The following is a 15421-nucleotide window of genomic DNA, read 5'->3' on the forward strand; positions in this document are numbered from 1 at the left end:
CATGTAGAAATAAATGGAAAGGAAATTGAAGAGTTAGCAATATCCCGGAATGAAATTGGCAACATCTAACGGACTCCGTGGTTTCGACTGGCTCAGAAACACGTTGTAAAAAATGTAGCTAATGTTGGAGAACTAGATTAGTTCGGCGGAAGACTAATGTTTCCTTTTTTTTTTTTTTAAATTAAAAGTAAGGTTTGTTTAACATTAGAGCCAATATCTATTAGCTAGTAGATGCAGTGTTGTGCTCTATGTCGTGCATCTCTGCTGTTGTGAAATAATTGCCTAAATTATCTAATTGTCGGTGAATATTACCATCATGCCACCATACATAAGCCATATTTTACTAGTCAATGTAGTACAGCAGTGAGTAAAAAAATGTTTCGTTGTCGGCAGGATTCGAACCTGCGCGGGGAGACCCCAATGGATTTCTAGTCCATCGCCTTAACCACTCGGCCACGACAACTTGTACCATATAATCGCACACGTGCACACTAATGCTCATACGTTAGGGAACACATGATCTATAAGGATATAGGTGTTTCTTTCTGACTCATGCTATCAATCAATGACTTCATTTATTGAGGTGATTTGCCGTGGACGCCTCGGTGATGACAGTATCGACAAGAAGACTGCCAAGTCGGCTACAGTGGGCTGTCTGTGTTTGGACGAGGGGATGTTGTGAGAAGAAGTGGGCAATTCAAAATAATAATATAGTAATATTAAACTTCATTTGTATAGCACTTTTCAAGATAGAGTTTACAAAGTGCTTTAACAATCCAACAATAACAAGCATCATTCTGAAAAATGAAACAAGATTTTTTTAAAAAGATTAGAGAATAGCGAGGAACAGCTACAATGTTGCACCTCTCTGACTGCACTAAATGTTATTGTACATTAGTTACATTGTTGGTATGCTACAATTGAGGCAAGATTAGATGATAAACATATCTTTTTCATAAGATGCATACGGCATACGGTTGGATATACGTTTTTGAATTGCAATTGACTGAAATATTAATCAATTCTATTTTCATTGTTAATGAATTAAAATCAATGTATTGAGATGTATAAGATACATTTGTATAAAAAGATAAATTACTATCTTCAAATTCATATAACTTTAATGAGCTAATTCTGAAATATGTGCAGTTAACTTTTAATCCTTATGTGACAGAACATTTAGGTTCAAGAAAAAGCGCTAAATGACGGACGTATGCTTATCTCCTGCTCGCCTTGCAGCGACGACGACGACGACAAGGCTGAAAATTTACGATGTTTCGCTGAATTTACTCGACTCGCCTGTGATTAGAACTGCCCATCGGGCCAAGCCAGCGCTAATAAACTACTGTTGGGGAATAGCGTTTGCATGGATAACTAATTTTATGAACTAACACGGCAATTGCGTCTATTGTAGAATAGTGGGTCACGTGATCCTCCATCCACTCAGGCCTGCCAGTGTCAAGCTACACAGAATAAAAAACAACACGTCCGGAACTAACTCGAAATGAAACCGCGATCGACGAAAATGTTTTAAAACGCTTTTTGGGGTAACAGAGAGTGCTACAATAAAATAAAGTATGTGTATGAGAGGTAATATGTACTAAATGAAAACAGATAGTATTGTTGTTGCTCTGTGCACCCCGATACTTAATTATTCTTTTCGAAATTGACAAATGTGTTATGCTTTTATTTTGAAGGAAAAATCTACAAACTTCCGGTATTATTGTAGCTATTTGTGGCTAGCTTGACGCAGCTCTCAGGCCTGCTGTGTTTTCAACGGAGGGAGAGCCGAGAAGAAAAATGGCGTCTGCAGGCGACCCAGAGCGGGACACCGGCCATTCAGTTTGAGCTTTCCGCCCAGAAATTGAGACCGGGGCTTGGCGGGGACTTATCGGGAACCGTCGCAAGATTGGTTTATTTGCTCCCCCGTTTTTCTCCGGGTTGCACGGGCCATTCGAGCACCGAGATTGAAGCGGAACAGAAGATACTCTCTCCTACAATGAGGGGGAGAAGAGGAAGGCCGCCCAAACAGGCAGCCGCGATGCGGGAAGGATCACCCGGGCCAGTCCGCGGCTCTCGGGGCGGCAGGAGCCGGGGGATGCGTGGACGGGGAAGGGGCCGGGGACGGGGCCGGGGACGGGGCGGAGGTGGCGGCGGTTGCGGCGGTGGCTCCGGGGAGGTGGATACAGAAATCTCCGGTCGGGATAACTTTCATTCGTCCAGGGGCCGCAGGAAAGTTGGAGGCTCCGCTACCACGGCGGCGGCGGCATCGCGGGGCAGAGGAGGCAGAGGGAGAGGCAGGGGGGCGAGAGGCGGCCGCGGCGGCAGAGGTGGAGTGAGGCGGCCTCAAACCAAGGTGGTCTACGACGACAACAGCGACGAGGAGGACGATAATCTAAGCTACAGGTCAGAAGAGGATGAACTCCTGAACGAAAACCCCTCGTCGGATCTTGAAGAGGAGGAGGCCTTGGGAAACGACTCTGACTATCTGGAGGAATTACCAGATGATGATGATGCCAGCTACTGCACCGAGAGCAGCTTTAGGAGCCACAGCACGCTCGGTAGCACCCCAGGTACGTGGGTTTGCAAGTGCCCCCACTTTGGCAAAGCAGTTTTGGATTATTTTAAGTGTGCAGTTTATATTCACCCCATTTGAGAAAGCAAGCCGCATTGTTCAAAATGGAGATTGCACTCAGAAACAGGCCTTTGTTTACCGTGTGCTCTGCTGGCCGCTGGCTTGCAGATCTGCACCACGCTTGAATCGCCTCGCGTGTGTTTTTCATTTTGTCGGATCAGCACCTTTTTGTTGTCATTTTATGATGAACTAATCCATGTCTTTTTTTGACCGGTTTATCTCGTGCACGCTGCGTTTGACGTGTCTCCATTCAGACAGAGAAACAACATGTAGAGGCTGAAGTGTGTTGCCACTTTCCATTCATTTATTCATTCATTCATCCAGCATTTCCACTTATGTACAAGCGTTATTCATCTCTCCTATGTGTACAATGTACGCTCTATCAAAACGCATACTTTTTAAAAGTTGTGTTTGCGCTTTGCCTCGTACGAAAAGCTGTTTGACACTTTGTCTGCAGCTGTAGGCAAGTACTTTAGTAAACAATAGTAAGTGTTACTCATCAAAAATTGAAATGAAAGTCGTCCTTTTAAATTAGTAGAATTGCGCCCACAATTTACCTTGTCCAGCTCGATTTCAACTTGTTAACAAGACACATTTTGCTTGCGTAATGCTGGCTGAATGAATTTGACAGGCCTTTGTTTTGAACAGAGGCGCTCTGATTTCACCTGTTGCAAACACCAACTCATTACAATATTACGTACTGTGTTCCACCGTTACCGTAGCAACCACCCTTAAATGTATCAGATGAGCAAATTGGACACCCCTATGGCCTGTCATGTTTATTGAACTGATGTCTATAAAAATCAATTGACCCATCTGTTATATAATGTCATGCATTGGAAGCATTGTGCCAGCCTTTGGATCTAATTCCAGATAGGATTAGACAAAATAATTGTAAGCATGATTGAGTTTTGGATATTTTGCGCATTCCACTATTTCATCATGAGCAAAGCCCATCTTTGGAATCAGATCTCTGTTCTTTCACGCAGAAACAAATCTATTTTTTTTTATGTTTGAATGTATTGCTTTTTTCCCCCTCCACTTGCCAAGCCATACTCACACTGACCTAAGCTGTTTGAAGCATGTTTATCACATGCCCTCCTTGCTCCAAATAGATGTGAAAGTCACGTAATTTTCAAAGGTCAGTGGGTTGCCTGTTTCTTGAATTGTGCGCTTTATACCACTCTGCTGCACTCTAGTCAATCTTATGCACCATAAGTGGTTCAGGGAAGATTACACAAATAACTCTCAAACTTAAATGGCTGGCCTGCCCGCCTGCTTCGCTAATAGACGTGAACATGGCAGCACTGTGCAGTGGATGGGTCTTTCATAAGACCTATGGTGACAGACACGCACTGCTTTCACTCTCATGGGCATACAGGCACATGTATCCACACTGCATTCACACATAAAGGCATTTGCATACACACACACACACACACACACAGAGGCTGGAGAGAATTTGCAGGTACATGCATCTCCACACACCTTGCACTGGTAGAAACAAAGGGAGACTTATAAGTCCACTGGGAGCACATTGCTTAGTGTCTTGGGATAGGATGATGCGTGCTTGTCTCCTTTAATGTCACTTAACCAGTGTCACACTGCATTAGAAATAATCCCATTCAAAATAGCATTAGTCCCTGATTTACAGAAATCGGATGCTCCACTAGTTTTACATAGCGTTTCGGATTAATAAGTCTGGCAGGGTGAATACTAAATATTATTGGTGTATTGTGATTAGTGTGTTTTCCTTTCCAGAACAGGCCCAAGAGCTTATTGAGTGGATGTTGTTAGGAAAGAGAAATTTTAAATTCATCGTGCTAATATCCATCCATCCACGTTCTAGCTGCTTATCCGGTTCAGGGTCACGGTGGCAACAGTGCGAGCAGAGCAGCCCAGACTTCCTTTTCCCCAGCAACTTCCTCCAGCTCCTTCTGGAGGCGCTCCCAGGCCAGCTGGGAGATGTAGTCCCTCCAGCGTGTCCTGGGTCTGCCCCGGGGTCTCCTCCCAGTCGGTTGTGCCTGGTACACCTCCAAAGGGAGGCGACTGGGATGAGCATCCTTACCAGATGCCCGAAATACCTCAGCTGACTCCTCTCAATGTGGAGGAGCAGCGGCTCGACACCGAGGTCCTCCCGGAGCGCTGAACTCCTCACGCTATCATGAAGAGTGAGGTCCAGCCGTCCTGCGGAGAAATCTCAAATCTTCATCTTCGATCTCATTCTTTTGGTCACTACCCAGAACGTGTGACCATAGGTGAGGATTGGAACGAACAGGCGGTCAATCTCATGAACCTTCTTACCTTGCTTGTAAATAAGACCCCGAGATACCTGAACTCCTCCGGTTGGGGCAGCTGCTCCCCCCTCACCTGGATGGGGCACGCCACCTTTTTTCAGGAGAGAACCATGACCTCAGACTTGGAGGTGCTGATACTGCAAACCGCTCCAGTGCACACTGGAGAACACACTCCGATGAAGCCAGACAGATGTTATAGGTTCATGCATTAGGGTACACTGACTTATAGTGATAAGCGTAATTCATCATGGTGGATTGTGCATCTCACAAAAATGTGAACAGTTGCCACATTCTGACTTATTCTATTAGGACTAAAAGCAATGATGGCCCTATTATTCTGCAGACACATTGATGTTCTGTTGAAATATCTGTATTTGAAATGCTTAGAGTGACTGTCAGGCAATTATTGTAAAGACTACACAGAATTGACAAACTCTGACAAACTGTACACTTTTCTCCTTTCTTTTCCTCTTCTTTCACATTTGTATTCCCACTTCTCTCTCCCCCACTCTCCTCCCTCCCTCATTTCCCCCTCGCAGGCCGGAGAAGAAGTCGGGCGTTGCGTCCCCGTTCTCCCATCTTCGAGACGAAGGACGTTCCTTCCCTGGAGCTTCCCAAGTCCTCCGAGGACCTCCTGGTTCCCGCCTCACAGCTCCTCAATATATCTGCCGTCTATGAGGTCCTCCGCAACTTTGGCTCAGTGCTGCGGCTCTCCCCGTTCCGCTTTGAGGATTTCTGTGCAGCGTTGGCTGGCCAGGAGCAGTGCACACTGCTGGCCGAGACCCACATCTCCCTGCTCAAAGCCATTCTCAGAGAGGAGGACACTTCCAACACCACGTTCGGTCCCGCCGACCTTAAGGACTCCGTCAACTCCACTCTGTATTTTGTGGACGGTATGACCTGGCCGGAGGTGGTGCGGGCGTATTGCGAGAGCGACCCGGAGTACCGGCACATCCTCCCCTGCCAGGAGGGCGAGGAATACCCGTACGAACCGCTGGAGAGCAAAATCAAAGTCCTCCAGTTCCTGGTGGACCAGTTCCTGGCGACCAACATCGCTCGGGAGGAGCTGATGTCGGAAGGGGTGGTCGCCTACGACGACCACTGCAGGGTGTGCCACCGCCTCGGCGACCTGCTGTGCTGCGAGACGTGCTCGGCCGTCTACCACCTGGAGTGCGTGAAGCCGCCGCTGCAGGAGGTGCCGGAGGACGAGTGGCAGTGCGAGGTGTGTGTGGCGCACAAGGTACCCGGCGTGGTGGACTGCATCCCCGAGGCGCAGAAGAGCCGGCCGTACATCCGCCAGCTGCCCATCGGCTTCGACCGGCACCAGCGCAAATACTGGTTCCTCAACCGCCGCATCGTAGTGTGAGTTGCCAATGTTTTTATGTGCCAAGATTATTTTATGGCTTTTTGTCTTTATGAAATATTATACAGCGGAGGCAGGGGAAGTATGTTGTCTGTGATGCTATTAGTGTGGTTGGTTTTATATTTGCACCAGCCTCCTAGCTGTCCCTAGGCATTAATAAACAAAATAAAATAAAATAAAATAAAAAAAGGCTGTGACAAGTTGAGCTTATTTATTGAGAATAGAGCTACAAAACAGGTTGGTAGTACATTAGCAAGATGAAAACTTGTTTCTTCTCAAACTACTTGGATATGCTGTGTATCAAAATTTAAAGTAGTTGCAAATAGAAGTATTAAACTTATTAGTTGGTTTGTTATATGCAAAGACAAACATACCACAAGTTCAGTTTCTAGCATATGAGTACAGGTCTGCATAACAGGAGCATCTACTACTACTACTAAAACGTGCATACTTAAAATATCTGCATCCCTCCATAAGATTTAACAGGCCGATCGTCAGCAGTATTGGTCCCATACGTTAGCATATGATCTAGCTATTGAGCAGTCACAGATGGTGCGTGTGCTGGGTCAGCAGCAGCAGCAGGCGGTCTGCTAGATAAACCATAAAGGAGCATGGATCACCTGAACAATATAAGATTTAAAGAGGGGTATGAGGCCAGGCTTCTCTATTGCTGGATCTCTCTCTCTCTCTCTCTCTCTCTCTCTCTCGCTCTCTCTCTCTTTCACCAAATTGGCCCTCAGCAGGTGCTGTGTAATAGATCTTCACTGTCCCCATGAGTCCCTCTGTGTGTGTGTACGTATGTGTACAAGCAATGTGCACAGAAGTAGGTTTGTGTGACTGGGTGTACGTGCAGTGAATGTGCACAGAAGTAAGGTGTGTGTGTGTGTGTGTGTGTGTGTGTGTGTGTGTGTGTGCACGCACGCGCGCGCCTGTAGTGAAGTCCTGAGAGGATGCTGAATAGACACTATTGTATCATGGCCTCAGGCTTCCCAGTCCCTGGCATGGACCATGCTGAGCACAAAGCTGTCAAATCTTCCACTCTGCTGCCGCTACATAGTTTCAAGTACCCCAGTCAGGAGTATTTCTTATTGTGCCGGGCCTGGCAGAGCCTCAGGCTGCCTTCTAATCAGCAGGGATCGCCCCTACGCCCTGCAATGTACATGAGTATGTTGTTGTGGAAAACTTATTTCAGGGAGAACTGCTCTTTGCACTGTGTACCCGAATGTCAGTGTTATGTTAGTGTCTATCGTATGTAGAGTTTTGGAAGGAATACCTAGAAGTTAGTTGGTTTACATTTTCCCCACATAGTGCCCTCCGCAGGTCCCGGTTGTTGCTGCCCAGTTGTAATGAACTCTCAAGGGCAATTCAGATTATCAGTGCATGCACACAGGTGTGCAACCCCCTTCAGACATTCCCCTCTGTCCTGATTTTTTTTTTAAACCGTCAACAATGCTACATACTGTACATGTACAGAACTAGGCTGCAAATCACGCAACTGCTGATATTTTCAGTGGTTCTGAAGCACCGTGGATTCAGTCGCTTTCAAACGGTATATGACAACAATGTGATGGCATTGAGACTCTGAAATAGGCTTTAACGTCTCTCTGTAAGTTCCACTTTGTTCATCTTTGTTGATTTTTAAAATGGATGGCTCCACTAAGCAAGATGGCAGGCTAGCATCCATAACACTCCACAAACTAATTAGCCTGTACGAGTGTGCTATCATGATAAATGCGCTGTTGTCATTTAAATCACTTTGCCCTCTTCCCCTCTCTTGTCTGTTTGTCCCCTGTGTCGCTCTCTCATATTTATATCTTGTAATCTTCCCTTTTATCTTCCCTTTCTCCACTCTTCTTTTTTTCTCATTTATCTTTCCCCCCCCTCCCGCTTGCCTTCTCTTCAATTTTCACCTCCCTCTGTACTTTCTCCTGTCCTCTCCCCTACAGTGAGGAGGATGGCGAGCAGGAGGATAAAGCCATCTGGTACTACAGCACCAAGGTAAATGGGACTCGTTTCTTTTACTTAGGCTCTTCAGACACTCAACTCGCTGATCACATTCCTGCATCGGTGGTAGTGCGGCTGTCATAATGGTTCGCTACTTCTGTGTTTTTTTTTTTTTTGCCATCTCCTCATGTCAACTCTCCCTTCACCCCGTCCTCGCCAGGTCCAGCTGGCCGAGCTGATAGACTGCCTGGATAAGGAGTACTGGGAGGCCGACCTGAACGCAGCGCTGGAGGAGATGAGGGAGGAGGTGCACACCCACATGGACATCACCGAGGACCTGACCAACAAGGCCCGCGGCAGCAACAAGTGCTTCCTCACCGCCGCCAACGGTAAGACAGCTGCGGCTCCTTTGTCTTATTATTAAAATAAATCCGCACAGGACGGATCGTTGTCGGTGATCTAGTCTGGCACGGTGCGCCGTAGGCAACGAGCTCTGCTTTCTGTCGGTGGGTTTAATCACGGCTGAGAGAGGGAGAAGGGAGACTGATTATTTTTTTTCCCCCATCTCTCTCAGAGCAGCCTCTGTCTTTGCCCCTGTCTCTCTCATTCCCCCTCTCCAGCCCTCTGTCTGTCTTCTCCCCAGTACCCATGAATGCCACCCAGTCATAGATAGCCGGGCCATAGGAATCAGCCCGGCCATTATGTAACCTTACTCTGCTCCCGGTTTGGCCGCTCTCCAGCACTTGAAGCTTCTCTTCAGTCGTTCATTCCTTCCTTTTTGTCAGTGGCACGTCCCTCAAGGACCTGTTCCTTCACCACGCGCGTGCCTTTTTCTCATTTGTTTTATTACTGTTATTTTTTATGAAAATGATGTGCTGTTGTGCACACATCAGCTGAGCACGTTTATTGCATTCAGCACGCCGCGCAGTGGGCGTTCTGCAAATGGGCTTTCATCAGTTTTGTTGCAAGAGCCGGAGCGGAGACTAGCCTGTCTCCCAAGCATCTTCTGAGCGCCGGTAATTCAAAAAGACTCTCACTGAAGTTGGGCCGTAACCTTCTTTTACTCCTGCGCGCCTAATGGCTAACTGATCTGACGGGACGAGCAGAAGCAGAGGCATAGGTTATACAGGAAAAGGGATGCCGCTTAAAGGAATACACACACTTTTTGGCAAACGAGCTATTTGTCAAACTTATCATTGTGCAGCTAGGTTGGCGGCAGTTTAATCTCCGTGTTTCCACTATGTATTTTGTTTGCTGCAGTGCACAATATGAGCTAGCACACATCTCAAAAGTATTACTACTGGACACACAGAAGTGAGTAATTGGAAGTTGAAAAAAGAGCTTAATACCCAATAAGTCAGTGTATTCCCTCAAGGTTTTGGAGCCTGTTGAGTATATTTGGCGGCTATTTTCACACCTAATCCAATAAATCTCCATTAAAGTCCTGCCTGATGGGAGCAATTTTGCATCAGCTGGGTATGAAAAATGCTAGCCACAGGTGGATTAACAAGAGTGCGACAGGAGTGATATTTTGACAGCAGAGTTATAACTTCGCTCATAAATGCTGTTACCGTGGAACATCGGTGTCAATAGGTAGGTTGTGTGAAAAGCCGATGGAGGGTGTTTTATCTATCAATTTTTGCCGCACGTTTGAGCTTTGTTGTTATGTAGAGCTGTCAAGCGACTGTCACTCAATATGAAATTTCTTCGGCGATTTCCCCAAACTGCGGCTGTGGCAGCTCACCAGGAACAACAGTGAAATCAAGATTTATTCTACCGATCATTTGCACATCAGTGGTGTTGAAGCAAAGAGGAAAACGCACAAAGTTATACAAATGAAGATTTTGTTTAGGTCATATATCACCCCACACAAACTGAAGAAAATGAGCTGCAATGTTTCAGATATGTGCTGGCATGGCTGTGGGATGACTGGCACTCTTATGCATCAACTGTGGCACTGCCCAGAGGTAAGAAGATTTTGGGTAAATGTGAAAGATTTTTTGTGCAAAATATTGGATATAAATTTCCCATTATGTCCAACAGTGGGTCTACTGGGAAGTAAGATAGACGGAGTAACCTCAAAAGAATTACAACACTTGATTGGATTTAGCCTTTCTCTCAGTGAAACGGACAATACTTATTAATTGGAAGGTGAGGAAATTAAATTGTTTCAATATAGACAGCTGGCTTAAAGATTATTTGGATTTGGTATCTATGGAACAAGCAGCATCGGTTCTTCAAGATCTGGGCAGTGGCCACACAGGCTCTTTGAGTCTAATCATGTCGGTTTTGAACAAAAACTAAATAAATTAGGATGCACATTAATTAACAGCCAGTGGAGACTAGGAGTCCCTGTTTTGTTTTCATCTCTTATTTATTTTTATTTTTTGTTGTTGTTTTTACTTTCACTTACACATGTATGCGGTACTTACAAACGAGCCTACATGGTGTATGTTGCTGGTCCACAAGATATCTGGCAATTATATAGGCCTATGCTGGTGTATAGCATCCTGAATAGATTTGTGTTTATATAGAGTTTTTTGATATCCCTAGTTTGAACTCAGGCGGTGAGAGGTAATCATCAAGACACTAGGGGCTTGATGGTTTCCTTCCCACCCCCCAAGATATGAAAATGTTTTTGTTTTATTGTAAACATGCTTTCAAATGGCTTTAAGATAGGTATCCTGCACTCTCTGTCCCGAGCCTGGTCCCGATGGAGTGAAGCTGGGCACCTGACCTGTTGTTGTGCAGCCGGTCAGATGCTTAGTGCCTGCTTCACAGAACCAGGCCAATACCATTGTCTGTTTTATATTTTTGTGTGTGTGTGTGTGTGTGTGTGTGGGTGGGGGTGGGGGTGGGTGGTTGGGATGGGGGGGTCGGGGTGGGGAGGGGGCAGGGGCTTTAATGTGTTATATCCTGCCCTGTCAGTGTTTCTGTATATTGTTTTTGTTGTATTATAAATCTGGAAAATAAAAAATCTATCTGGAAAAAAAAAAAAAAAAAAGAGGAAAACGCACTGCCCAACATAACACATGCACACGCAGCACTGAATAAAGACAAATTGATAGAGATCACAGAATCTGCCATCAAGGGTTTTGCACCACACACACACACACACACACACACACACACACACACACACACACACACACTATATTGTCTGCTCCAGTGATAAATGACTGATTGGACATGAGTGAATCCCTAAGTATTCCTGAAAGCATCTCAAAGGGAGATTTGGCTTTCTTTTTTGTTTCACCCTCTTTCCCATAGTATGTTTTTTTTTTTTCATGGATGAGCTTTTCCTTTCTCTGTTTTTATCAGGATTTCAGAGTGTTTTGGACGCACGAATACCATTTGTTCTAATGAGAATTCCTGCCAGTCACTCCATTATTTCCTGCTTGTTTGTACTGTCCTGATCACATCCTCCAGGGTGATTTGATCCCCCCATTTTAATGGAAGATTACAAGGGCAAAGGGAGAGGAAACAACTGTTTACCCCTCTACCGTCCACTACGTTAAATTTGAACAAATTGCCTATCAGCGCAGACAGAGGTTTTCTATTTCCTAGCTTATGTTAAGCTGGAACGGCGATAGCAATGAGTCATCCTCCCATAAATGATCTCACCACAGTCTTCCACGGTTGGATATGACCGAAGGTGCTTACCGCTCAACATGTGGCTATCAGCGCCGCTGCACTGCATCATATTAACTCTGGGGTGTTCAATTCAAAACACAGCGTGGTGCCAATATGCTCTCTGACCACACGCAGAGGAATATGTGGCTTTATTGCACAGTGAGGGGAACCATGTTTAACTTGTTTTACAGCAGGTTATGATTGGAATTATGTCCAGTCTACACCAAGGACATGAGAAATGTGTAAACAGGCCTTTTTTTTATATAAAAGGGGTGTATTTAGACAGTCTAGACAGTCTGTTACCTGCCTCCATTTTTAGTTTGTTCAAATTGAGTAAGGAATAAAGATGGATGCATGCACGTCAAGGGGAATGCCTCTCCGATCACCCTCTCCTTATCTTGACTGTCACTGCTCATCTCAGTATTCTGTGTGAGCAGGCTGTGGTGTGATTGCCTCGGGGATTAGGTTGATGTGGAGCTGCCGGGCCGCGTTTGATACCTGTAGAATTAATGTCTCTCATTGGCCTTCAGTCTATTGCTGTTGTCCTAGTTTCCCTCCACAGCCTGCTTAATTCAGCACCATTCTGTTTTCAGATTGAGAGTTATTCGTTTTGCTGTTGCCAGACACTGCTTCTCCCCCTTAACTAACAACTGAGATTCCTTTCTTTGTCTTTTGGGGTTTTCTTTGCACTTCAAAAATGCGTAGTGTTCCTGGTCAAATAAATCTAATCAATAAATCATTTTTTTCCCGGAGCACAGTTCATCGGCCCTGTCTCACTGTCTGTTTGCCTTTTCCTCTCTCCTCTCCAGAGGAGATCCTGGAGCGGTTGCGGGCCAAGCAGGAGGAGGAGCTGGAGGAGGTGAAGAGACGGGCTGCCGAGGAGGCCCAGAAAGCGCGGCTGGAGAGGGAGAAGAGGGAAGTGGATGTGGAGAGGGAAGACGACGAGGTCAGGGTGAAGGACGAGGGGCAACAGGAGGCCAAGGTCAAAGATCTGCATAAGGAGGAGGAGGAGGCGGCAAAAGAGGAGGTGAAGGAAGGAGCCAAGGCGGCCTCACAGGAGGAGGAGGGTGTCAGACCTGGAGGTAAGAGCTTGATGATGATGTACAGCCAAATATATAGCCCAACAATTAATTTAATTTCATTTAATAACCTAATAAAAAGAAAAGACCTTGTAATTGTTACCACAAAAACAAAAATAATTGTTCAATAGAGATTTGATCGGTAAGGACACAAAGAAGCAAACTTCTGATCTGAAAAACTGCCTTTCTGGCCTCAGTATCCCACCTCCATTCTGTTTTCAAGCCTTGAAAAAAGACATCATTGCAGCAGTGTAATTAGTTATTGATTGAAGAATCAATTCTGCCATTATCTGGCTCTTGAACCAATTAGAAATGCTTTGCTCCTTTTCAGGACTTAAGCGACTACTTTGTCACCCACAAACCATATTTGTGATTTATGTTGGTGTCTTGCTGGATATGCATTATCCAGTGCAATAAAAGAGCTCTTACACTGAATAATAGTGAATCACCGCTATTGCGTTTCTCCATATTTATTGCATTGTTTTTTTCAAGAACGGTGTCATAACCACAGAAAGGGCACTTCCTAGTGTATCTTGGTAATTTCCTATGGTAGAACGTTTATAATAGGGCTGCACGATATTGGAAAAAACTGACATTGCAATTTTTTTTTTCTGCGATATATATATTGCGATATGAAAAAATACAGGAATTTTCACCAAATGACTTGAATAGCTCTATCAAGCCTTGCCCCTTTAAAGTCGAGATGAAACGGCATTTCCAGAGTATCTAACTTCCGTATCGTGACGTATTTCCGAGAGAAACAGGAAAGACAGGCGGGACATAACGTTGGGAGGAATTTGATTTGAACGTTGAAAAGTGGGCGTGTCATAACACCCGAAGACACACCGAAGTACCGTGCTGTTGCTAGCTAGCTAACTAATGAATCTTAGCCTCTTAGCTCTGTGCGCTAAAAGTTGAAGATTGATTGATGGGTGGATGTCATGATATTATTGGTTGAAATTAGTTACGGGCATGCTTACGTAAGCACACGGCATATTTTGTTTTACAGGAAGAAAACATGATTGAATTTTGATATAAGAATACAATGAAATTGATTTTTGGTATTTTTTTTGGCGTATATTGTTAAATAGGTGCACAGTATGACCGGGGATGTGATCTAAAAGGGTTAAAAAGGCATTTTTCCATTTCATCTCGTCTTTAAGAAGGTGGCCTTGTGGGTAACCTGCGCGGTGACGTAGGAAGTGAGTGTGTTTTTAGCCGCAGCCAGAGTGAGTTGCAGGATGCTAAGCAGGATGCTAAGTGAGTAAAGTTACCATAGTTAGCGGGAAAAGAGCTTAGAACGTCACCGAGAGGCCGTGCATTATGTTCGCTGCTGTACCGAAATAAAGTGCCAGTTCTCCACTGCAGAGTTGGTCCGGACTCTTAGTAAAAAGCTTGTTACCAGCTACGAGCCAGGCTAAGCTAAAATAGGCTAGCACAACACCAGAGGCTTCCCAACTAACGTTATGGTTCGGAGCCGCGAAAGCTGGAAAGGTAACATACGCTACTCTTATAACAAACCCTTAAATCGGAGTAAATCATGTTATATCAGACAGACTTCTCTTGTAGATTAGTCATGGAAAATGAGAACCGTGCGAGTTTTCCTTTTGTAAAAAAAAGTAAAGCAAAAAAGTTGTAGCATGACGTGTTAATTTGCCTTACTTGACATCGCACGTCCTGCGATGTGACTATTGCGCATGCGCACATCGCGATGACGATGCTGAAACGATATATCGTGCAGCCCTAGTTTATAATGTTGTCATGTAATTGAACACCGTTTCATGTGTGGACAGACATGGGACTTAGAGAGTCAGAATGCTTATCACCACAGGAATGTTCTGTCTAAATGATGCCGTCTCCATGGTAACACATCTGTTTTCTGCACCAAATCAGCGCCGATTTCCATGACATTATCAAACATTCTATGGCAGCCATTGTAAAGGTGCTTGCAGACAGCAGGTGCACACCGCAGGCTCTGCCGCACAGTGATGTTGATGTTCTGAGTTTTGACTGGGAGGCCCAGTGGGCGCAAAACACTGCCACCGCGGCAAGCGATGCCACTTATATTTGCGTGGTATCCTGGGAACAAAACCAAAACTGAGACAAGGAAGAGGCTCTCCCACAAACTGTAAACAAAACAATCAATGCCAGTTTTTTATTTAGATCTTTGTACACCGGCATAGAGGTGTGAAACTAGTATAATTAGCTCGTCCACGGTTTTCTCCGGTGTGGTTGCCATGATAACGGAAGCAAATGTTGAACATCCTTCAACTCAGGCGGCAGCAAAAAGTCACGCACGAACCGGTGAACGGCAGTCGCCTTCTCCCCCCATGCTGCTGCGGCTGCCACCATTGGAAGCGGCAAAGCTGCCGTCGTATGTACAGTGAAAACAATGGAGGCAGCCGCGGTAACTGCCCGCTGTCTGAAAGCACCTCACATATACCAGCCAAATGAGTGTAGATTTGAATGG

General features: G+C 45.3%; 1 protein-coding gene and 1 non-coding gene across 3 annotated transcripts in view; one reads left to right on the plus strand and one right to left on the minus strand.

Annotated features, from left to right (window-relative positions):
• Window positions 1–381: 381 nt before the first annotated feature.
• Window positions 382–463, minus strand: trnas-aga (transfer RNA serine (anticodon AGA)). Its single transcript has one exon. It is a non-coding gene; the product is annotated as a tRNA-Ser (tRNA).
• Window positions 464–1793: 1330 nt separating this feature from the next.
• Window positions 1794–15421, plus strand: part of LOC139930189 (nucleosome-remodeling factor subunit BPTF-like) — a 49492-nt gene continuing 35864 nt past the window's right edge. For both annotated transcript variants that reach the window (XM_071923302.2, XM_078290378.1), the window contains exons 1-5: window positions 1794–2573; window positions 5472–6294; window positions 8242–8293; window positions 8460–8628; window positions 12682–12954. In XM_071923302.2, the coding sequence (XP_071779403.2) occupies window positions 2000–2573; window positions 5472–6294; window positions 8242–8293; window positions 8460–8628; window positions 12682–12954 (1891 nt within the window). In that variant the 5' untranslated portion in view covers window positions 1794–1999. The remainder of the gene's footprint in view (window positions 2574–5471; window positions 6295–8241; window positions 8294–8459; window positions 8629–12681; window positions 12955–15421) is intronic.

The sequence above is a fragment of the Centroberyx gerrardi genome, chromosome 3, assembly GCF_048128805.1.
Source record: "Centroberyx gerrardi isolate f3 chromosome 3, fCenGer3.hap1.cur.20231027, whole genome shotgun sequence".
Taxonomy (NCBI): Eukaryota; Metazoa; Chordata; class Actinopteri; order Beryciformes; family Berycidae; genus Centroberyx; species Centroberyx gerrardi.